The sequence below is a fragment of the Rousettus aegyptiacus genome, unplaced genomic scaffold (assembly GCF_014176215.1).
Source record: "Rousettus aegyptiacus isolate mRouAeg1 unplaced genomic scaffold, mRouAeg1.p scaffold_m13_p_16, whole genome shotgun sequence".
Classification (NCBI taxonomy): Eukaryota; Metazoa; Chordata; class Mammalia; order Chiroptera; family Pteropodidae; genus Rousettus; species Rousettus aegyptiacus.
Genome location: NW_023416291.1, coordinates 38,314,962 through 38,336,627, shown reverse-complemented (window position 1 = coordinate 38,336,627; position 21,666 = coordinate 38,314,962). Strand labels below are relative to the sequence as shown.

General features: G+C 53.5%; 5 protein-coding genes across 8 annotated transcripts; 3 read left to right on the top strand and 2 right to left on the bottom strand.

The window, feature by feature from the left end:
- Positions 1-87: 87 nt before the first annotated feature.
- JUNB (JunB proto-oncogene, AP-1 transcription factor subunit) lies at positions 88-1,938 on the top strand. Its single transcript, XM_016162097.2, has one exon. The coding sequence runs from the start codon at positions 393-395 to the stop codon at positions 1,431-1,433; it is 1,041 nt and encodes a 346-aa protein (XP_016017583.1). The 5' UTR covers positions 88-392; the 3' UTR covers positions 1,434-1,938.
- Positions 1,939-4,069: 2,131 nt separating this feature from the next.
- On the bottom strand, positions 4,070-6,902 carry PRDX2 (peroxiredoxin 2). The gene is made up of 6 exons (XM_016162102.2): positions 6,770-6,902; positions 6,203-6,314; positions 5,953-6,106; positions 5,236-5,358; positions 4,939-5,069; positions 4,070-4,401 (listed from the first exon to the last, which is right to left on the bottom strand). Exons 2-6 carry the CDS (start codon positions 6,303-6,305, stop codon positions 4,316-4,318), a joined length of 597 nt encoding a protein of 198 aa, XP_016017588.1. The 5' UTR covers positions 6,306-6,314; positions 6,770-6,902; the 3' UTR covers positions 4,070-4,315.
- A 13-nt stretch (positions 6,903-6,915) lies between these two features.
- LOC118612455 (thrombospondin type-1 domain-containing protein 8-like) lies at positions 6,916-9,329 on the top strand. Of its 3 annotated transcripts, none has more exons than XM_036233849.1 (3): positions 6,916-7,229; positions 8,224-8,426; positions 9,192-9,329. In XM_036233849.1, exons 1-2 carry the CDS (start codon positions 7,079-7,081, stop codon positions 8,418-8,420), a joined length of 348 nt encoding a protein of 115 aa, XP_036089742.1. In that variant the 5' UTR covers positions 6,916-7,078; the 3' UTR covers positions 8,421-8,426; positions 9,192-9,329. The 3 variants fall into 3 exon arrangements, with proteins under 3 accessions (XP_036089742.1, XP_036089740.1, XP_036089741.1); XM_036233847.1 differs by having other exon boundaries at positions 8,221-8,426; XM_036233848.1 differs by having other exon boundaries at positions 8,221-8,426; positions 9,189-9,322.
- Positions 9,330-9,415: 86 nt separating this feature from the next.
- On the top strand, positions 9,416-13,574 carry RNASEH2A (ribonuclease H2 subunit A). 2 transcript variants are annotated; one of them, XM_016162101.2, is made up of 8 exons: positions 9,416-9,607; positions 9,819-9,890; positions 10,017-10,143; positions 10,249-10,336; positions 11,704-11,841; positions 11,946-12,033; positions 13,032-13,155; positions 13,267-13,574. In XM_016162101.2, the coding sequence occupies exons 1-8, from the start codon at positions 9,481-9,483 to the stop codon at positions 13,400-13,402; spliced, it is 900 nt and encodes a 299-aa protein (XP_016017587.1). In that variant the 5' UTR covers positions 9,416-9,480; the 3' UTR covers positions 13,403-13,574. The 2 variants fall into 2 exon arrangements, with proteins under 2 accessions (XP_016017587.1, XP_036089738.1); XM_036233845.1 differs by having other exon boundaries at positions 9,451-9,607; positions 13,091-13,155.
- A 4,073-nt stretch (positions 13,575-17,647) lies between these two features.
- On the bottom strand, positions 17,648-21,124 carry RTBDN (retbindin). Its single transcript, XM_036233846.1, has 6 exons — positions 20,708-21,124; positions 19,887-20,132; positions 19,282-19,351; positions 19,057-19,167; positions 18,726-18,822; positions 17,648-18,128 (listed from the first exon to the last, which is right to left on the bottom strand). Exons 2-6 carry the CDS (start codon positions 20,053-20,055, stop codon positions 17,901-17,903), a joined length of 675 nt encoding a protein of 224 aa, XP_036089739.1. The 5' UTR covers positions 20,056-20,132; positions 20,708-21,124; the 3' UTR covers positions 17,648-17,900.
- Between the last annotated feature and the right edge of the window lie 542 nt (positions 21,125-21,666).

Below are 21,666 nucleotides of genomic sequence, written 5' to 3'. Positions count from 1 at the left end.
GGAGGGGGGCGCGGGGGCCCGGCTCGCGCGACGGCCAATCAGAGCGCACTTCCGCAGCTTACAATCGCGGTATAAAGGCGTGTGGCTCCGGCTGAGCTGCTGGGACCTTGAGCGCGGCAGGCCACCTTCGGAACCAGCAGGAAGCGGAGAGCAGTGAGCTGGGGGAAGCGACACCCAGAAAGCTAGCGCGCCAGAGAAGGGCAGGAGGTCTCGAGAAGCCGCGTACACCTTCCAAACGCACGGCGGCCGGCTGGCCTCTCCAGGCCGCTGTCAGTACTCGGGACCGCGCGTGCAGACATCCAATCCAACCACCGCTGCAGACAGAGCCGATCGCAGCGGCGAGGCCCGGGGCGGCCCCGCAGGGACCCCCCCAGACCGCTCGGACCGCCCGGATGTGCACTAAAATGGAACAGCCCTTCTACCACGACGACTCATACGCAGCAGCGGGATACGGCCGGGCCCCGGGCCTCTCTCTACACGACTACAAACTCCTGAAACCCAGCCTGGCGCTCAACCTTGCCGACCCCTACCGAGGTCTGAAAGGACCCGGAGCGCGCGGCCCCGGCCCAGAGGGCAGCGGTGGAGGCGGCTACTTTTCCGGCCAGGGCTCGGACACAGGCGCGTCGCTCAAGCTCGCCTCATCAGAGCTGGAGCGCCTGATCGTCCCCAACAGCAACGGCGTGATCACGACGACGCCCACGCCCCCGGGACAGTACTTTTACTCCCGCGGGGGTGGCAGCAGTGGAGGTGCGGGGGGCGCGGGGGGCGGCGTCACCGAGGAGCAGGAGGGCTTCGCCGACGGCTTTGTCAAAGCCCTGGACGACCTGCACAAAATGAACCACGTGACGCCCCCCAACGTCTCCCTGGGTGCCAGCGGGGGCCCCTCGGCTGGGCCTGGAAGTGTCTACGCCGGCCCGGAGCCGCCTCCCGTCTACACCACTCTCAGCAGCTATTCCCCAGCTTCTGCACCCTCCGGAGGTGCCGGGGCCGCCGTCGGGACCGGGAGCTCGTACCCGACGGCCACCATCAGCTACCTCCCACACGCGCCGCCCTTCGCCGGCGGCCACCCAGCGCAGCTGGGCTTGGGCCGCGGCGCCTCCACCTTCAAGGAGGAACCGCAGACCGTGCCTGAGGCGCGCAGCCGCGACGCCACGCCGCCAGTGTCCCCCATCAACATGGAAGACCAGGAGCGCATCAAAGTGGAGCGCAAGCGGCTGCGGAATCGGCTGGCCGCCACCAAGTGCCGGAAGCGGAAGCTGGAGCGCATCGCGCGCCTAGAGGACAAGGTGAAGACACTCAAGGCAGAGAACGCAGGGCTCTCGAGCACTGCTGGCCTCCTCCGGGAGCAGGTGGCCCAGCTCAAACAGAAGGTCATGACCCACGTCAGCAACGGCTGCCAGCTGCTGCTCGGGGTCAAGGGACACGCCTTCTGAGCACTCCTTCCCCTGTACGGACATTCCCCAAGCCTGGACGGCTGGGCGCACGCCTCCCAAGGGGCGAGGGGGCAGGCGGTGGGCACCGGCCCCGGGGCATAGGGGCGCCGAAAACCACACTGGACTCCTGCCCGCCCGCTCTGCGCCCAGTCCTTCCACTTCGACGTTTACAAGCCCCCCTTCCACGTTTTTTGTATGTTTTTTTTTTTTCTGCTGGAAACAGACTCGATTCATATTGAATATAATATATTTGTGTATTTAACAGGGAGGGGAGGAGGGGGCGATCGCGGCGGAGCTGGCCCCGCCACCCGGTACTCAAACCCGAGGGTACTCTGGGAAGGGAACCCCCGCCCCCTGCCCTCCCCCTTCTGCACCATACTGTGGAGAAGAAACACGTACTTGGTCTCTAAAGAGTATATTTTAAGATGTGTTTGTGTGTGTGTGTGTGCGTTTGTTGTCCTGACTTTTTATTGAATCTATTTAAGTAAAAAAAAATTGTTCTTTATTAATTTCTGTTGTCCTTTTTTTCCAAGCCGGGCGGGCGGAGGGAGGAGAGTATTGGACTGCCCCCACTCCACTGCTGTTTGTTGTTCGCTCTGGTATCTGTGTCCCCTCGCTCGTTCTGCCCAGGTACTTCACAGTCCCAGCTCGGGCGTCCAACCCTCCACGCGTCCTCTGATCCTGGGGTTTGGAAAGCCCAGGGCAGGGACTCGACTCCTACCTTCCAGCACCTTGGGGCAGGATGCCTGGGGGCGAGACGCGCAGGGCGCAGGCGCGGCCGTGTACCGCCTCGCGCGCTGGGGCTTTCCCAGCTGACGCAGCGGAAGCGCTGTCCATAAAAGGGCGGATTCTGCCCAGTGACGCGGCGGCGGTCTCCGGGCAGATTCCGGGAATCCCCTCCCCCGCTCTGCCCGGCAGGGCAGCGGCGCCCGGAAAGGGGCCGGGATTTTCCCAGGCGGGCGTCTGCCCCGGCCCGGAAAGCCCCAGGGCTGGGTCCAGAGCGTACGCGGTGGGCGGGCTGCGCTCCTGGGCCCCGAGAGCCACCCCAGAGCTTCCCTCTGGCTGGCGGCCGGACCCCACCGCGCCCACGCTGTCTGATCTGATCTGGGTGGGGGGCTGCTGCAGCCAGTGCGTCGTTGCTGAGGCGGTCCCCATCACCCGCCCAGGAAGGGCGGCTCCTGTCTGCCAGTTTCCCCTCCCGGTGCCAAGCCGGGAGCGGGGCGACTGCCAGGTCTGGTCCTGCCGGGGTGGCTGCTCAGGCCACCAGGCGCAGCTGACGCCCTCGCGCGGGCTCCCTCCCCCGCAGTTGGGGCAGGTAGGCGGCGGGCTGGTGCGTCCCGGGGGCGGAGGGTCAGGCTGGTCTCCCGGAAAGACCCCAGAACAGCTGAGGAAAAACCAGGCCAAGAAACCAGGCCATGGGTAAGGTGGGCAGAACAGACAGTTCGTTAATTCATTTGTAAACTTCTGAAAACAGGGCCCTGGAGACACAGCTTGGACCACAGCAGGCAGACAGACAATAAACAAGGAAACGTGATTCGGAGATGGTAGTTAAGTGCCAGAGAAAGAAAACACAGGTCACAGTGGTAGTGATGGGGTGGGAGAGATGAGCTGCTTTGGAGAATGGATCGGGAAAGTGGACCTTTAATGAGACCAGATTTGAAGAAGCCTAGCCCTCAGAAAATCCTAGGTAACCGTGTTCCGGGCAGAAGGGAACAGCACATGTAAATTTCCTGTGGCCAGAACAAGATCAGCCTGTTTAAGACCAGTAAGAAGTCAGTGTGCCTGGAGTGAAGTAAAGCAGGAGGGTTGAAGATGAGATCAGAGAAGACCACACAAGGCCTTGGGGAGGATAGATAAAATTCCAAAGCTGAAATGAGTAATCTTGAACGGTATTAGCATGGATAGCAATATTAATAATGGGTCTTTAGATTAAATGAGCATACCGCTCCCGTTCTGTGGAAGAAAATGGGGCTCAGAGTGGCAAAATCACTTGCCTGGACACACATGCATCAAACTGGACTTCTGCCATATTCCCTTGCGCCTGACATCTGCCTCCCAGCCTAAATGTCACCCTCCTTTCTGCTCTAGGGGTGGACAGGTAGCCCTTCCAACCTGCGGTGAGGCAGAACTTGCCTACTATGCATGTACCTCAAGCCCCTGTTCTTGGTTCTGCTCAATTGGGTCCCCACCCTCTTTTCCATAAGACTAGACTCTTCTTCCAGGCCCAGTAGCCCATTGTAGTAACCATTCACTGGGCTTTCAGCCTCCCTTACTTTTTTCCTTTGAATGTGCATGGTGATCTGGATTGGTTGTCTGTTCCCATTTTCCTGATGAAAGCCAGGGAGGATCACAGGTCTTAAAGGGCATTTGAACCCAGCCTGGTTGAAGGCAGGTGTGGGCACTGCCCTGCAAGGTCAGGTTCACGTAGGGCATCCTGGGACTTGCTCCCAGTAAGGGGTAAACAGCATCCCCACACACCACCAGGGAAACTGCCCTCAGGCAGAGCAAGCAATGAGGATGGGGTAAGTCTTCCACCTTGTGGTGAAGATAAGTAACTACAGTGTCAGTTCCCCAGCCCAGAGCCTGTAGGAAAGGGAGGGTGTGGAGACACCAGGACAGACCACACCAACACGGGATCATATCTGTCCCTAATACTTTATTGGTCACTTCTAGGCCTGTGCCCGGCTAGGTGGGCTATGGGGGAAAAGGGGGGAGGGGTCACCATTACTACTCGGCCAGGAACACGAAAAGGCCTTGGCCCTCTAGAATCACAGATGGTGAAATGTGAAGGGGCAGGTCTGGCCTTTCTTGGGCTAGCACAAGGCACCCAGGTAGGGGCACAGTTGGGGCCAAGAGCCCAAGCTTGGTGCCTATCTGCCAGTCTAGTTGTGTTTGGAGAAGTATTCCTTGCTGTCTTCCACGTTGGGCTTGATTGTGTCACTGCCTGGCTTCCAGCCAGCGGGACAGACTGTGAGAAGACACAAGGATGCACAGGTGAGGCTACAGCCCCATATTCAAGGTAGGGCAGTAGTGAGAGGCACAGCACTTGTCCGAGTTGCAGAACAAAAACCGAGGCCCAAGACCACATCCTCTGTTAACAGAAGCCCCTAAGCCCAGGTGCAAGATTTTGAGGTTGACATATTTATTTTTGGCCCCTTTAGCGCCATCTTTCTCAGCCCCAGCCCTACTGGACTTTGCAAGACTAGTCAGGCTGTGCCCACCACCCAAGAAGGCACTAAAATTATTCAAGCCTACCTTGATACACACTTTCTCAAATACCCTCTCTGTAGAACTTTATTACCTCCTAATTCCCCATCCTTGTGTTGGGGTATCTCCCCCATCAGACTAGAAACTTCTGCAGACAAGGACCTGAGCTGAATCTTCTTTGGGGTCCTCACATCCATGTCACACAGGTGATAGAGCAGGCAGTGAATGTGCACGAGTGACTAGAGAGAGGCTGCATACCTACTCATGTGTGAACACATGTGAATGTGTGTTCACTCACCTTCCCCATGCTCATCTGTGTACTGGAAGGCCTGGACCAGTCTCAGAGCCTCGTCCACGGAGCGCCCCACAGGCAAATCATTGATGGTGATCTGGCGAAGGACACCCTTGCCATCGATGATAAAGAGGCCTCTGAAGATATCAGGATTCATGGTAAGGAGCTGAGAGCTCCCACTGGCAGGGCAAGGGAAAGGAACACCATCTCCCTGCCAGCCACAGGGCTAGGGGTAGGGAGGACATTGCCCAAGAATGGTCCCCTTACTTTGAGGATGGGTGTCCCCTGAGGACCCTGCAGTACCTGTAGGCAATGCCTTCATCTTTCTTCAGCACGCCATAATCGTTGGACAAGCTTCTGGTTATATCGGCCAGCAGGGGGATGTTCAGAGGGCCCAAGCCTCCCTCTTTCCGGGGGGTGTTAATCCTGGGGGTGCGGGAGACAGGGTTGGGACCTCAGAATGCCCGGCAGAGCAGGGTCCTCACCCTGTGGGCCTCGGTGTGATAAGGGCTGGAGAGGGGGTGCTGGAGGCAAGAGATAAGGGGCTTTAGAGCAAAGCCCTGGGAGTCCCACCCACCCCACCCTGAAGTGGGTGCATGGGCTGTTTCCCATAGCTGGAAAGACTAAGCCAGCTTGCCTATTCCAGCAAAGTGGCTTCACATATGCTGGCAGCCTCTGGCATCTTGGGATAGAGTCCCCATCTTCCTGTGTCCTGGGACCCAGCCCTTTACTCCTGGGACCCAGCCCTTTACTCCCTTGAACTGGAGTTGCCACCTTCTTGAAATAGTTCTTGGGAGGAAGACTGCTTTGCCCTAAGTGAGATAAAGTATTTGTAACTCCTCACCAAGCAACTAGTTTCCAAACGCTAATTACTGTCATTATCTCTAAGGATTTAGGAGCCATCATTTCCATTATTTTCAAGATGGGGAAAGAGGCATAGAGGCTGATCACACACAGCTCGGACCTTGTAGAGGTTTAGGCTTAGCTTCACCCTTCCTCCCTGATGGTCCCTGTTAATACCAAGCCAGGTGGGTGAACTGCGAGTCGACAGAGACCCCCAGCACCTCGCAGCCCAGCTTGCGGAAGTCCTCGGCATGCTCGCTGAAAGCGATAATCTCCGTAGGGCACACAAAAGTGAAGTCCAATGGGTAGAAAAAGAGCACCACGTATTTCCCTGGGGAAGGAGGCGGGAACAAACCCGGTGTGAGGGCCCGGCATCTCGAAAGTCAGGACCCCGCCCCCACTTGAGTCCCCTCCAGGCCGCCCTTACCTCTGTAGTCAGAAAGCTTCACCTCCTTGAAGGCGCCATCCACCACGGCGGTGGCCTGGAAGTCTGGGGCGGGCTTTCCGATGTGCGCGTTACCAGCGGCCATGACTGAAAGCTGAGACGAAACCCCCAACCCCCGCCCGGTCAGTGCGTCCGGGAAGACCCTTTGTCCTCGCTTCCCAAGGTCACGCTGCGTGCTGGGCCCGGTGACTGAGTCAGCGGCAGAGTCAGCAGCACTGCTCTGCACCCTCCCTGGTACCGGCTCTGTGCGGCCTGGAGACCACGGGAGACCAGCCGCCGCTCGGCCGCTGCCCCCGGGTTCTCATAGCGTGTCTGCCCAAGCGCGGTGGCTCTGGCCCACCGCCCCGGGAAGAGCCCCCGCGAGCAGCGGGCGGGGAACCGGGCGATGCGGCCTGCACCCCAAGGCTCTGGCTTTGGTTTACCCCCGCAAGCACAAAGGCAGCCACCACGGCGGGTGGAAAACAAAGGAGGCCAGCGCTGAGGACAGACGAGGGCCGAAGCGGCTTCAAGGGGGCTGCCCCTAGTTAGATGCGCTCCAAGTGTCCCTACCTGCGTGAGCAAGGGCAGGACAGACACAAAAGCAGACTTGCAGACTCGCGTTTCTCAGCGCCCAGTGCGCAAAAGGCCGCGGAGCCTTTTATGCGCAGCCGGAACCATGACGCGCAGGGCGGGGGGAGGGGGAGGGGAGACAGGAGGAGCGGTCGGGTCCACTGCCACTGCAGGGGAGGGGGAGCGGAGCCGGGTGGGTACACGCGCCTACGGGCCTCTGGGGGAGGCGTGCAGGTGTGGGCCGCGGACTTCACAGACCCCCGCGCCAGGCTCAGCCCCGGAGCGTGCCTGGGGCGGTTGGAGTCTGGCATGGCCGGGAGCCCAGAGGCTCTGCTGCTGCTGCCTCTGATGCTTCTGCGGCTGGCGACCCCTGCCCAGGTCTCCCCCGACTACTATTACTTCGGCGAGCAGGGCAAAGGCGACACCTGGGAGCAGTTGAGGCTGCAGCATCAGGGAAAAGGTAACCACAGGTCGCAACTGTGACGGCGCGGAAAGGTTCTCCATTGCCCCACTTTGCCAGCTGGCTGTAAGCAGACCCTCCTCCGTGGACTTCAAATCTCCGCCCAGCTCAACACTGGGCTGGTTGTTTATCTCTGAGGCTCAGTTTTTTCATCTGTAAATTAAAATAGATACTGCCTTTACGCAGCTTTAACGGAGAGAGGGTATGTGAGCAGGACCCAAGCAGGCGCATCCATAAAATCATGGATAGGTGGTAGGAAACACAAAGATAGAAAAAGAAGGCAGGTCAACTTCTAAAGTCAGAGAAGGCCCAACCGCAGGATATAGGTAACCAATACAGCTGTCCTGACAAGAAGATTTAAGGGAAAATGTGCCAGGGAGTGTTGTGTGACAGAGGCTTCGTGAATTGGCACTTGTCTTATAGAGGTTTAGGTAGAAGTCTGTAAAAGAACCTCGTAAAGAGGAGTGGTTAAGCACTCAGTAAGTCGTAGCTTCTTTAAAAGTGATCCTACTCAGTGATTTTGCTCTATGTACTAGGACAGCACCAGGAGTTTTAAGTACCTTTATTATGCTAATTATGTCATTTAATTTACCACCCGACAGACCTGCTGGTCCCGTGGCACTGTGCCTGTTGGACAGGCTCATGATCACTTCCCTGAAGATGGGAGTCAGCTTCAGATGGTCGGCACCAGGGGTGTAGTGCCACAGTCCCAACTGGGTAGGCCGGCACAGGTGGGCAGTGTCAGTTTGCAGTCCCTCTGGGCCACTCATCAGATGCAGGAGCTCAAAAGGGTCGCTTGCTCTTTCGAGGTCTCAGTTTCCCCATCTGGGACTAAAGGAAGATTAAAATTAGATCATCTGTGGGAGGGTGCCTGGCACAGAGGCACAGTCCTGCAAACATGAGCTGCTGCTGTTTGGGTATTTATCCTCCTCCGCCGTTACAGGAGGGCTGGCGGGTAGGTTAACCCCGACCTAGCCCTCTCTATCCCTAGAAGTGGAGGACTCGATCCTTGGCCCGTGGGGAAAGTGGCGCTGTCTTTGCGACCTGGGCAAGCAGGAGCGCAGTCGCGAGGTGCTGGGCACAGCGCCGGGCCCGGTGTTCATGGACCGCGAGAACCTGGTGCAAGTGCGGCCCTGCAGGCAACGGGATTGTTCACCCTGCAAGCCGATCGACTGCGACTGGAGGCCCTGAGACCGAGTGAGAGACGCGAGCAGAGGAGGCGGGGCCAGGGCGGGCTGGCAAGTCATAGGGTGGGCGGGAAGAGAGGAAGGCCTGTGGGTGGCGAGTAGGAGGCGGGCACCGGGAAGGGAGATCTGGGGCCCTTTGTCGGGGGCTTGAAAGTAATGTGGGGCGGAGGGAGCTGAGTCTGGAGATGTGAACTCTGCTGATATCCAGAGAGAAAGGAAGAAAGATAGTGGGGGGCGGGGAAGGGGAAACGAAGGTGTAGGAGCTGTGACCCTGAGAAGCGGCATGAGCCTGGTGAGGGACCCACAGGCAGAGGAGACCAGGGAATAAGATGGGGAGAGAGAATGAGAAGGGCGGAGTTGGGATAGGACATAAACCCAGAGGTGTAGAGAATGAGCCTGCATGGTGGGCGAAGACTCTAAGCAGAAGTCTGTTGAGGTCTTGGGATCGTAGATCTCGGTTCGGAGGAAGGGGAGACTTAGCTCAAATGAGAGAGAGAATAGGAAGAGGGGGCGGAAATCTGAATGAAGTACCTAGAGAGAGGGAGTTGGGGGATCCCAAATCCGAAGACCTGAGCCCAGTGGGATCGGGGATACCTAGTCCAGGGGGCTTAGACTGTATGAAGTTGCAGGGATCGACAAGTGCAAATGGCCTGAGTCCATCCAGGTCGAGGACGGGGACCCAGTGATGCGCACACCCGAAATCTGGGAGTGTAGACCAGGCCGGTCCGCCAAGGCCGGCCTCAGTTTCCCGTTTATTTCCCTCTCCTCTCAGCAGCTCCGGCGGGTGAGGCTCCAGAGACTCTAGAACGGAGCTTCGAAAGCGACCCCGCCAACCCCGTTTCCCAAATTCAGAGCTCGGCGGTTGGTCTCGGAAACTACATATCCCAGGAAGCGGTACGACAGCGGCGTTGGCGACGGCTGCGCAAACGTCAGCGGCGTCGGAGGCGTGTCCTGTGCGCTAATTGGTGGGGAGCGACAGCCATTGAGGGACAGGCAGAAAACGCGCGCTCAGACCTGTTTCTGCGGACCTCGTTCCTGCGACTGGTGGCGGCGGCCGAGGCGGCATGGATCTCAGCGAGCTGGAGAGAGACAATACTGGTCGCTGTCGTCTAAACTCGCCTGTGCCGGCGGTGTGCCGCAAGGAGCCTTGCGTCCTGGGCGTCGATGAAGCGGGCCGGGGCCCGGTGTTGGGTGCGCCCCTAGGGCCGAGTTTGGGAGGGACGTGATAAAGGGGATGCAAACTGCCGTGGAACGGGAGACGAGATTGCACGGGTTTCGGGGTGGGGATTAGTAGTGGTGATGGCCATGGCATTGGTGGTGGCACCGGAAAAAACGCTGATGATGGAGCAGGGATGGTGGTTTTCACCGGCTCACTGATTGGAACCCCCCTCCCCTTCCCCAGGCCCCATGGTCTACGCCATCTGTTATTGCCCCCTGTCACGCCTGGCAGATTTGGAGGCCCTGAAAGTGGCAGGTGAGCCCGAGTTGTACGTCTGGGGAGGGGGTTACTGGGCATGTGGAGCGGCGGGTGTTAGCTGAAGAGAGACAACAGGAATACTAGAACCAGCTGCTCTCCTTTCTCTCCTAACCTACTTCCCAGACTCAAAGACCCTGTCGGAGAGCGAGCGGGACAGGCTCTTTGCAAAAATGGAGGAGGACAGGAACTTTGTGGGCTGGGCACTGGACGTGCTGTCTCCAAACCTCATCTCTACCAGTATGCTTGGACGGTGAGGGGTGCCCCCTGGGCAGGCCAGGGCGGAGAGGCAGCCAGCATAGACTGGAATGGATCCGTTGCTGGAACGGGGTTGACTGAGCTTTGTTCCCCACGGCAGGGTCAAATACAACTTGAACTCCCTGTCCCATGATACAGCCGCTGGTTTGGTGCAGTATGCGTTGCATCAGGGCGTGAACGTTGCTCAGGTGAGCTAGGAATTTTTTTTTTTTTAAGCCTACAGCCCCCCGGTATTTCTAGGTGATCTCCCATTCAAGTACTAACCAGGCCAGATCCTGCTTAGCTTCCAAGATCAGACAAGAGTGGGCGTGTTTAGGGTTAGCATGGCTGTAGACCCTCAGGAATATTTGTTACTGTTGATTTCCTACTGCTTTTCCCACCCTAATATGTGTCTCCCCCACTGAGGACCATGGTGGGGCCCACAACCCCACCCCCATCTATATCTGTATTCTAAAGATTCAGTGTCCAAAACAAATTACACATCTGTCCACTTATCCTAGCCCATGGCACCCTTTCCTCCTGGATGCCTGCCCCATCCTCTCCCCTGGTCCCCCATCTCTAGCTCCCTCCCCTGCAATCTGCTCCCAGCATAGCAGCAGCAGACAGTCATCTTTTTAAATGTGAATCTTGACTCACAATCAAGGGGAGGAGAAGGAGATTAAATTATCAGAGAAATATAAATTGGCATGGCAATGAGTCTCTAAGGCAAACAACAGGCTGTTTTGAGAGGATAACAAAGGCAAATAAATACACTTGAGGAAGGAAATGGAACAAGGAAGGCTTTGCTGAGGAGGTGGCTGAGGTCCAGGACTGGAATGTGAAGTGTGGAGCTGATGCAGTACCGAAGCAGATAGACAAGGGCCCTGTCCTCAGATATTCATGGCCAAGTCAGGGGAGACAAGTCAGCTGGTAAGCAAGTAATAAAGGTGATTTCTGAGAACTGTAACTGCTGTAGAGATCACTTTCCCTGTTACCTCCTTGACCTCGTCTCTTTACTCCAGCCATAGGGACTCCCTACTGTTGCCCAGTATACTGAACATTGTCCTACTTCAGGGCCTTTGCACTCCTCTGCCTAGAACACTTTCCCAAATCTCCACACGACTCATCCCCTCATTTCTTTTGGCCTTTATTCAAGTGTCACCACCTCAGAGTGACCTTCCCTGAACCTCCCCACCCTCTATGCTTCTATTTAAAATGCTAACCTCTTCCAACTCTCCTCTATCTTTTATTATTTACTGTGTTTCTTGTCTGTAGCCCTCACCCGGGTATGGGTGTCCCCTCCATGAGAACACAGATTTTTGTCTGGTGTGTTCACTGCCTTGTTCCCTGCATTGAGCACAGCCCAATGTAGAATGGATGCAGCTTAATCAGGGAAAGCCTCTTTGCGAGATGATGTTTGATCTGAGACCTCTGAGAAAGATTCAGCCTGGGGATGAGCCCAGAGAAGAGTATTCCAGGCGGCAGGAACAAGTACAAAGGCTCTGACACCGGATTATTTGTACAGTTGTTTTTCCCGATGTTCGTTGAATTAATACATTTTCTGTCACCACTGTAGGTATTTGTGGACACCGTGGGGCTGCCAGAGACATACCAGGAGCGGTTACAGCAGTGCTTTCCCAATATCGAGGTGACAGTGAAGGCCAAGGCAGATGCCCTCTACCCTGTGGTCAGTGCTGCCAGCATCTGTGCCAAGGTCAGCCCCTTGCTATCCATGTACAACTTCCAGCATCCCTCTGGGCAGGGGGCAGATGTGGTGCCTTGAGGGACGGAGATCCCAAGTGCCTGTCTTGCCCACAGGTAGCACGTGACCAAGCTGTGAAGAACTGGCAGTTTGTGGAAAAACTGCAGGACCTGGACATCGATTATGGCTCAGGGTACCCCAATGGTGAGCAGATGGCAGTGGGGGCTGCTGTGGGAGCTGCCCTGAGACAGCGGTACTGGTGATAACACTAACAGGCTGAGTTGTTCTGCTCACCCCACTCCACAGCGGAAGAGGCTGAAGCCCAGACTGGAGGCCACTTGAGCATAGCCATTGTGTGGCAGAGCTGAGTTCCAGCTGGCATGCTCCTTCCTCCCTGCTCCCTCCCTTCCTCTGTGCTGTTTCTCTGGAGCTCCAATGAGGGACTGAGACGCATAGTGGACATTTGTCCATTCATTAAAGGGACAAGGACAGGGTGAGGGGCACCAGCTCATGTCCAGTGGCCTCAGCTTAAATCCATCATTTTCCTCCCATGATGAGGCTCAGTTTCCTTGTCCGAAGTGGAGATGTTTGTGCCTTCCTCACTCCCCTTTCCCCCACAAGGGCAGATTGGAAGATTCAGTGGTGGGGTTCAAGGAACTTGCTGGTCCTTCTGAGACCCAGGAAAGGACTGGCAGGTGGGTGGAGCGACACAGTAAGTCTGTGACTGGAACTTAGGTGAGGCCAAAATGAGGAAGACAGGTCTAGGCAAAAAAGAGTTTGGGCAGCATTCAGTGCTTACTGAGTCCCTGGTACATGCTGTGCAGGGCCAAGCCCTAAAGGTATAACTGTGAGCAAGACAGACAAGAACGTCTCTGTCCCCACTGAGCTTATGGTTACATGGGGGATATAGGCATTAACCTGATGGTCCACAAATGCTGATTGTCTTTGGTGGGATAAGGGAGATTCTCGGGCAGTCTCCCTAAACTGCACCTTGAGCAGCAGTCAGCCAGGTGTAAAGTTGGGAGTGGTTTGCCTATGCAAAGTTCTTGAGGCAGGAAGATGTTTCAGACTGGAAGGTGTCTCAGGTACTCAGGAGGAGGCCTCAGATGAGGTGGTGGGGCCTAAGATGCCAGGCTGAGGAGCTGGGACTTTATGTCATAGTTCAGGGACCATCACTATTGTCCATCACACCACTCCCCTAGATCCCAAGACGAAAGCATGGTTGAGAAAGCACGTGGAACCCATCTTTGGCTTTCCTCAGTTTGTCCGGTTCAGTTGGCGCACAGCCCAGAGCATCCTGGAGAAGGAAGCAGAAGTCATTACATGGTGGGTGTCCCAGAGGTGCCATGAGAAAGAGGGAGGGAGGCCAGGGCTCAGCTCAGCCTGGGAGGGCTGCCCCCACAGAAGGTGGTCAGTGTTGCCACCTCTCGCCCACAGGGAGGACTCGCCAACAGAGGATGAGGAGGGACTTGGGAGGATCACATCTTACTTCAGTGAAGGCCCCCGAACCCGCCCCCGCCTCTCCCACCGGTACTTCCAGGAACGTGGCCTGGAGTCAGTCACCACTCTCTAGGAGCTGGCCAGTACCCCCGTTACCTGCCTTCCCCCGTCCCCCCAGTTTGTGATTAAAAGTGCTTAAGGAAAGCCAGATGTGAGGGTTGTACTTTGGGATGGGGAGTAGTGGGAACATGGTCTACAGCTGGACCCAGCTACTGATATTTGCAAATTAAACAAGATGGACACTGGTTGATTGATATTTATTTTAAAATATATATTTGTGTGGTACAGAATTAGGGTTTGGACTGTAATAACAAAATACCACAGACTGGGTGGTTTATAAACAAGACATAACAGTTCTCGTGGCTGGAAGTCCAAGGTCAGGGTCTCAGTATAGTCATGTTCTGGTGAGGGCTGTCTTCTGGGTCACAGACTGATGACTTCTTACTGTGTCCTCCTCACATGGTGGAGGGGTGAGGGATCTCTGTGGGGTCCCTTTTATAAGGGTACTAAACCCATTCATGAGGGCTCCATACTGATGACCTAATGATGTCCCCAAAGGCCCTACCTCCTAATACCATCATCTTTGGGGGTTAGGATTTCAGCATAAGAATTTTGGAGTGACGCAGAACATTCAGGCCATAGGTCTGTATAGGTCCTTTCAGAAATAGAGATATGTTACAAACATATGCACAGATACATTCTTTTTTTAAAGTTTCTTTTTTTTATACAAATGGAAGCATACCTTAGATAGTTCATATTACTCTTCATGCCACATGTATTTTGAAGCTAATTCCAAATGGACATCTAAAAACTTTCCTCATTCCCTTTTCAGCTGAAGCGTCCTCTGTGGCATGACTGTCCCATAGTTTATTTAATGCCTCTTAGTAGATGATGAGTTATCATTTAGCTTGATGTTAAACCTGTACAGCAGGGAATGACCAGAAGGTGCCATCATTTCTTGTATACAGCTTTGTCTGTAGGATAAAGTCCCAAGGGGGGCTTGCTAGGTTAGAGAATCTATTTGTTTGTTTATAATTTGGAGAAGAGATATTTTCAAGTTCTCTGTGGAGGCTTAATACCCATGGCATGTGCACCAGCAGTGTAAGTGAATACTTTTCCCCCACAGCCTTGCCAGCAGCAGGACAGATTTATCTCACTCCATGGAAGTTTGGAAGTCAGGTCGCTAAACAACTTCAAAGACACTTTTTTTTTAGCCCATCTTCCAACTTTGGTGTTTTGCCAGCTTTGGTGTTTTTGCCTGTTATGGTCTCAAGTTAGCCTCCATAGCTCTAGACATTACATCTCAACCTGCAAAGCCTTATCTCCCAGCAGCTGCTCTGTCACTTCCTGGCTGGAGGCAGGACATGTGTCCAGGCCTGAGGCAATCCCTAACAAGAGGAGTGGAATATTTGGGGTAGAGTTAGGAATTGACACCTAGGGCTAGGGAGAGGCCCATCCTCTCCAACCCTTGAACCCCACCCATCTTGACTTGAACAGTGGGATTTTAATGGAAAGAAGAAAAGGGATGGCTCATTTTTTAATTTGATAGTAGAATCCCAGAGCATTGTGGGAGTATTATTTATGGAGCCTGTATTAGTCTCTTTGGGCTGTCATAACAAAGTACCACAGGCTGGGTGACTTAAACAACAGAAATTTATTTTCTCACAATTCTGGAGGCTAAAAGTCAAAGATGAAGGTGTTGGCAAGTTTGATTTCTTCTGAAACCTGTATCCTCAGCTTGTAGATGGCTGCCTTCTTCCTGCATCCTCACATGGTCTTCCCACTGTGTATCTGTGTCCTAATCTCCCCACCCGTGTGACCTCATTTAACCTTAATTACCTCTTTAAAAGTCTATCTTTAAATACAGTCACATGAGGGCCTGCGGGTTAGGACTCAATGTATGAATGGGGTGGGGGCAGTTCAGCTCAAAGCAGAACACCTGTCCATTCTATGCAGATTCTGTGCTGGACACTGGGAAGCCACCATTGATCAGCCAGAAGGGTCTTAGAGGACCCAGGGATGCAAAATGGGGAGGCTGGCTCTGGTCTGGGTCTCACAGAGCTTGACAAGCTGACCGGCCAAGATCTGAAGGGTAAAGAGTGGAACAGATAACAGGAGGGTGGAAGGGAGTTAGTTCCAGGCAATGCTTCTCGAAGTTTTCAAACAGTCACTCCTGCTCTGCTCGAGACAGCACTGCAGGTTAGTCCTCCAAATTTGTCTTGTTTATCTCCCTCTGCCTATCTTCCAGTTCCTGTCCCAATGTCCTCACTGGTTCCCCTCACCTCCAATTTCATCCTTCCCTGTCCTGCTTGCAAGTGTCAGTCTAATGGATGTTCCCCTGCATAAATCTATGGCCCTCATAATCAGATCCAAATTGGCTTTTCCTGGAGTTCAAGGGCTTCTCATGATCTGACCACAGTTCCCATACTCTGCTCCAGGCTCACTGACTAGAACCTGATCTTTCCAGGCCTCCTACTTGAGATGCACTTCCTCACAGCTTGGTCATCTCTCTGCCTGGAGTTCCTTCCAAGGCATCTATCACTTTTCTTCCTCAAATGCCTACTTCTTTTGTTACAGTAACACAGCATATAACATCATCATCATCAACAACAATGATAATGGATTATATTGACATATATTGTTAATTATGTGCCAAGCACTTTCCAAGCATTTTATTTGACATCCCTCTTATTAGGAGGTAGAGTCTAGGATGCCTCTCTTTGAGTATGAGCTGGCTTTAGTGACTCACTCACCTTAGTGATCAGAAAACACAAGGTGATACTGTGTGACTTCCAAGACTAGATCATCAAAGGTGAGACAGCTGCCACCTGGTTGTCCTTCTTGGGACACTTGCCCTGGGAACCCAGCTACCATCCTGTGAGGAAGCCCAAGCCACAGAGTGAGGCCATGTCTAGCTTTTTTTGTCAACAGCCTGAGCTGAAGTTCAAGGTAAGAGCCAGTGCCAAGCATCAGATGTATGAGTAAGGAAGCTTTCAAGGTGACTCCATCTCCTACATGAGATACCTTGAGCAAGAACCCAGCTATGCCCAGGTCAACTCCAGAACCATGAGAGCTAATAACGATCATCGTTTTACGTTACTGTGTTTGGAGTTGTTACACAGCAGTGCATAACCAGAACAACTTGCAAGAACTCACTTAACAACAATCCTATGAGAGGAACAATTATAATTTCCATTTTATAGATGAAGAAACATGTCCAATGTTACCAATATGAATAAATGGTAGAAGTTGGATGTGAACCCAGGTAGGTGTACTGTAGAGTCGGGGTCCTAACCATCATTCTCCGGCCAATATATTTTGATTCCCTGCCCAGCACCCTTTTCCCTTCTGGCCCCAGCGCCTGACTTTCCTTTGGGGTAACCACCCTTCCCCCATCCTCAGTCCATGTGGTTCAGATGGAACTGATATCCCATCATGGGCACAAGCCCATAACCCAGGTCAGGCCAGTGAAAGCACAGCATTCCCCTGGACACAATGATTGGTTCGGTGTTGGGCTCATGACAAGGCTGGATCAGTGACAGCTAGCCCTGGAACTTTTGCTGGTGTGACAGAGAAATAGGTCCATTTAATCACTGGAATCATGGGATTCTGGTCCATCTTTGCTACTGTGAGGAAAAGATATGGATAGATTCCCAGCATCATTTAAGCACCCAAATACAGCCATTCTTGAAGTTTAGCTATGTCTTGTCTAAAGAAACTGAACTGAACTTGTCTCTTGCAGCTAAAAGAGGACTGCCGCTCTCCTAGTGGAACACTTTTCTTATGTCATTTCATTTTCCCTGAGGACAGAGAATGAATCTCATCTTTTTCAGCACAGTGCCTTGTCATAGGAGGCATCCATCAATCTTGATCTATTGAACTAAAAAGGACCTTGCCTCTGTTTTCCAGGAGAGAAAATAGGCTCTCCTGGGGCATGTGGATAAGAAAGAGAATTAGGAGTAGTGCTTACAACCCAAATCCTGAATCAGGGTCCAGTCCTTCCTTTGCCTTTAGGACTAGGTTTGAGATATGGGAGAATGTGAAGGAAGGAAGGGGACATCTATACAAGTCAGGGAGCTTCTTCCTGGTGGCACACAGTGGGAGAACACACCTGCCTTTGTCAGCCCTTCTAACCCAACCTCCTATTCCTGACATCTGAATATTCCTAGTTAGGAGACAAGTGCTCCGGGGGTATTAGCCATCCATCATTTACACATCTGTCATTTACACGCTAGTGTGAATCAGTCGCTAACGCTAGGTCCTGAGGATTGGGGTGAGACACCTATCACTTTCTGGCAACAAGCCTTCCCACTCATTTCTCCAAGAAACAGCCACATCATGTGCTCTGGTTGGCGACTTTATTCAGGGTGGAGAGGATGAAATGGGCTAGAGTTGGGTTTATTGCTCTAATAATTTAGAGAGAGGCTAGTCTCTGGGGGTTCCAGGGAGAAGCGATAGGCCTCTTAGAAACTAGAGGACAGAGAGGGAGAGGGGTGGAGCTCTGCGTATGGTTATCGGGCAGGAAGGAATTGGGGGAAAGGGACGACTCTCCATCCAAGGCCAGGCGCCCCCTAGCGGCCGCTGCCACTTCCACTGCCACTCCCGCTGCCCATGATGTCCAGGATCCAGGTGCGAGCGCGGCGGGAGTGCAGGAGGGTGGTTTCCCGGACCCTCCGTTTGTGTCTGGGATGTGGAAGCACGGAGGTGGAGATGTTGAGGCAGTAACCAGCGCCTGGAACTGCCACCGGCATTGCGTAGCCCAGAACCGAGCGGCAAAGGTCCACCCCGTCAGCGAAGGTCTGAGAGAAGGGGTGGAGTTAGGGCCTAGTAGGTGCAGACACCTTGGAGGGTGTGGCCCTCTGAGGCTGGTGGAGGGTGTGTTCAGGGCCATGGCCTTGGGAAAGGAAAGGCTGGGAGTTCCATTGAGAGTAGGGGCCAGGGCGAGGGTGGGGTCTTGGGACGGGCAATTCTCACTTCTGGGTCACGGGTCGCTATGGCAGGGCTGGAGTGTCGGGGTGGGGAGGGCAAGTAGTTCTTACTGGGTTCTGTGAGGCTGGAGTGGTAGAGGGCCAAATTAAGGTTGGGGCATTGGGAAAGGTGACTAGGGCCTCTGGATCTTCTGAGGGGACTTGTGGATGGGCCTGGAGCAGAGACAGTCCCTTGGAGTAGGCAAATTCAGTTTCAGTGGGCCTTAGGGAAACTGCTGGCTTCCCTAAGGCCCACTGAATGCATTCCATTATGGAAGTTGGGCTGCAGAAAAGCAGAAGGGTGGGAGCAGGGGCGGGGGGCAGGGGGCTTGGGAATGCTAGTCCAGACTCTGGGACCCAGGTGGGTTAAGACAGCACATAGTAAGAGGAGGTCTCAGCCTCCTCCCACAACGTCTGTCCCATGCTCACCTGCCCATAGGTACTGCAGCCAGGGTTGCAACCCCTCTTTTCAAGGAGTGGAAGCCAAGTTGGGCCACAGGTGATATCGCTTTTGCAGGTGGCAAACCTGTGGTTGGTGGGTGGATAAAAGAAGTGGGGTAAAGGCTCTGCATTTGGGTTCAAGTAGGATTCTTACTTTCCACAGGCCCGGCCCTTTTCTGGCTAGTGTCTAAACACCAGGCTTCATCTTCTCGTTTGTGCAGGCCATGTCCCTTTAAACACTAGCACCAGCCTGCTGCAGATCCTGCCTTTGGCCCTCCCTAAACCATAGGCCTTGCCACTGATGCCCCACCTCTCCTACCAGGCATCACAGAGCTCTGCGCAGAGCGGCTGTGTCTGACGTTTCCCCAATAACAGGAAGTGCAAGCGACTCCGGACGGCAACTTGGAGGTGTCCCAGGAAGGATTTACACCTGGATATTGGGAGAGACAGGCCTGGATGGGTCAAGATGCAACGAGGCTCTCTACCCTTGCTGGGGCAACTGATGTAAAAAGCACAAGGAAAGTCTGGGGATTGCAGTACTCACCTGGGGCTTGACTCCCCTCCACAGTCCCCTGGGAGGATTACTGGGTCCAATGCCTCTTGTGTGTCCATCTCTGAGGGAAAATAGGGCCATGGAGAAGGGAACTCCTTTGAGTTTGGGTCTTAGATTCTCAGATGGGGTTGGGGAACTAAGGCCTGGTGGGTCCCCCAAACAGGTGGACTCCAGTTATATCATTTTTTCCAAACATAAAACTTAAAGACACTTCACTTGAGATGCAAATACAGCTTCAAGTAATATTTATGATAATCAGCTAATTATTTTTTATGTCCCTGGTGGTGGTGTTAATTCTCAAATGCTTATACATATACCCTTTTATCACACTCCTATGAAGTAGGTCTATTGTTTCTCCCCATTTTTAATGGCTCACATGAGTCCCAGAGAGGTTAAGTGACTTGCCCAGGGTAACACAGCTACAAAGTGTCAGAGTTGGGGTCTAAACCCAGGCAGTTTGATTTCAGAGTCTGTTCTCTTTAACTACATTCTTCAGCACTATCCCAGTCTGCTCTAAGCCCCTGTCATAAGGAAATTCTGGTATTGCTACGGTGGAGTGAAGGTTCCTGTGTGTTAGGCAGCTCTGGAGTGCTCACCTGCCAGGTCCAGCTGACCTGTGCCCAGATTGGCCGCCAGCTTGTGGTGTCTTCGGGACTTAATGGGGAGTGGGCGGCTTCCTCCACAGGCCCCTAGCAAGATCCATGCCAGGGTCAGTCGCAGGGCCCAGGACAGGCCCCTGGGTCGAGTGCGGCCCCTGCAGGCCATGTCCACTTGAGATAAGAGTCAGCTGGGGTATGGGGTGAAGTTCAGCCGTCCTTTTTGGGAACTCAGGGTGGTACTCTCTTGATGCAAACCCAGGAGACAGTGCCAGGCAGAGCAGAGAATGGGCAATTGATGAGGAGGCAATGACTAAAGACCTTCAAATCCCAGGGGGCCACCAAGGCCTACCTCTGGCCCAGGAGCCCTCTTCCCCACCAGGCTCATGTCCCCTCTATCCCTTCAGACCCAAATGCCCCTCTCCCAGTTTTGCCTGAATTTGGTACCCCCACCACCACCACATACCTAGCAGGATCTCTCACCTTGTGGGCCCTTAGGCAACCCCCTCCATTTTCAGAACTAAGGGGATGTCCCCAGCTCATTCGATATCTCTCTTCTATTCAGTAATTCCTCTCCTTCTTCTGCCCAGTCTCCTCCCTCCTTCTCAATCCCTGCTGGCCCCTCTCATGGTCACCTTCTCTCATCCTACAATCGGCTTAGGGGCTGCCACCCAAGGCTAGGCCTTTGGAACCAAGTTTGGCTGTGGCAGGACTCAGGTTCTATTGCTGGGGTACAAAAACCCCAGGGCAGAGGAAACTGGAGGATCTGTGAAAGTAAGACAGTTTACTCCCCTCCTCTTCCCCCTCAAACCACCCCTCACCTGTTAGCCGGACTGAGGTCTAGGGCGCTGCTGAGACACCTCAGGGTTAAGTCCAGGAAATGGTGGCAGCCAAAGGGGGCGTGGTTTGATGCAGGGGAGGGATTTCCCACCATCCCGCCCCTTGCTTCAACTGACAAAAGGTTAGAGGACCTGGGACTGGTGTGTATACATCCTTGTGTTTGCTTTTATGTTGAAATTATGGCTTAAACTCTGGATCTGTATGTGTGGGGATTGTGCATTGAATGAGGATGTGTTTGTGTGGCTATGTATATGTGTATGTGTACATTGTGTGCAGTTTATAGGTGTCTCTTGGTTTTGTGGTTGTGTGTGTGTTAAAAATTGGGATAAGGAGGACTATATGTGTCTCAAGCCAAGTGTGTTCAGTTGAGTAAGAGATAATAAATGTAAAGGAGTAGATGAAGGATCAGAATAGGATGTGTACCCTGCGAAAATCAGTGGATAGAGTCAGTGGATAAAGGTTGTTGACCACGAATGTGCTTGATCATAAGTGAGCAAGGGGATGAAGAGGGTGTATCTGCATCTGAAATATGCATGTGTGTGTGTGTGTGTTCTTCTGTAGTTTTTGTGACTATGTCTCTTGTGAACATTTTCTCATCTATTCATTCAACAAATATTTATTGAGCACCTGTTGTGTTATATTCTGGGAATGTAGTAGTGACCAAGACATGAAAATCTCAATCCTCATAGAGCTGACATTCTAGTAGATGAGGAAAACAGCCCTGCAGTGGGTATGTATGTGTATGTGTGTCCATGTATTGCCTTGGGAGGATATATGTGCCTGTATGTTGGGTGAGTCTATGTGTAGCTGAGCTTCCTTTCATTTGGGGACTATGTATGTTCTTGTGTTTGTTAAGTGTTTGTATATGTTATTTGTTTTGCACTTGCTGAATATATATGTCTGTGTTTTCTATGTGTTTATAGAGTGTGAGTTTATGTAT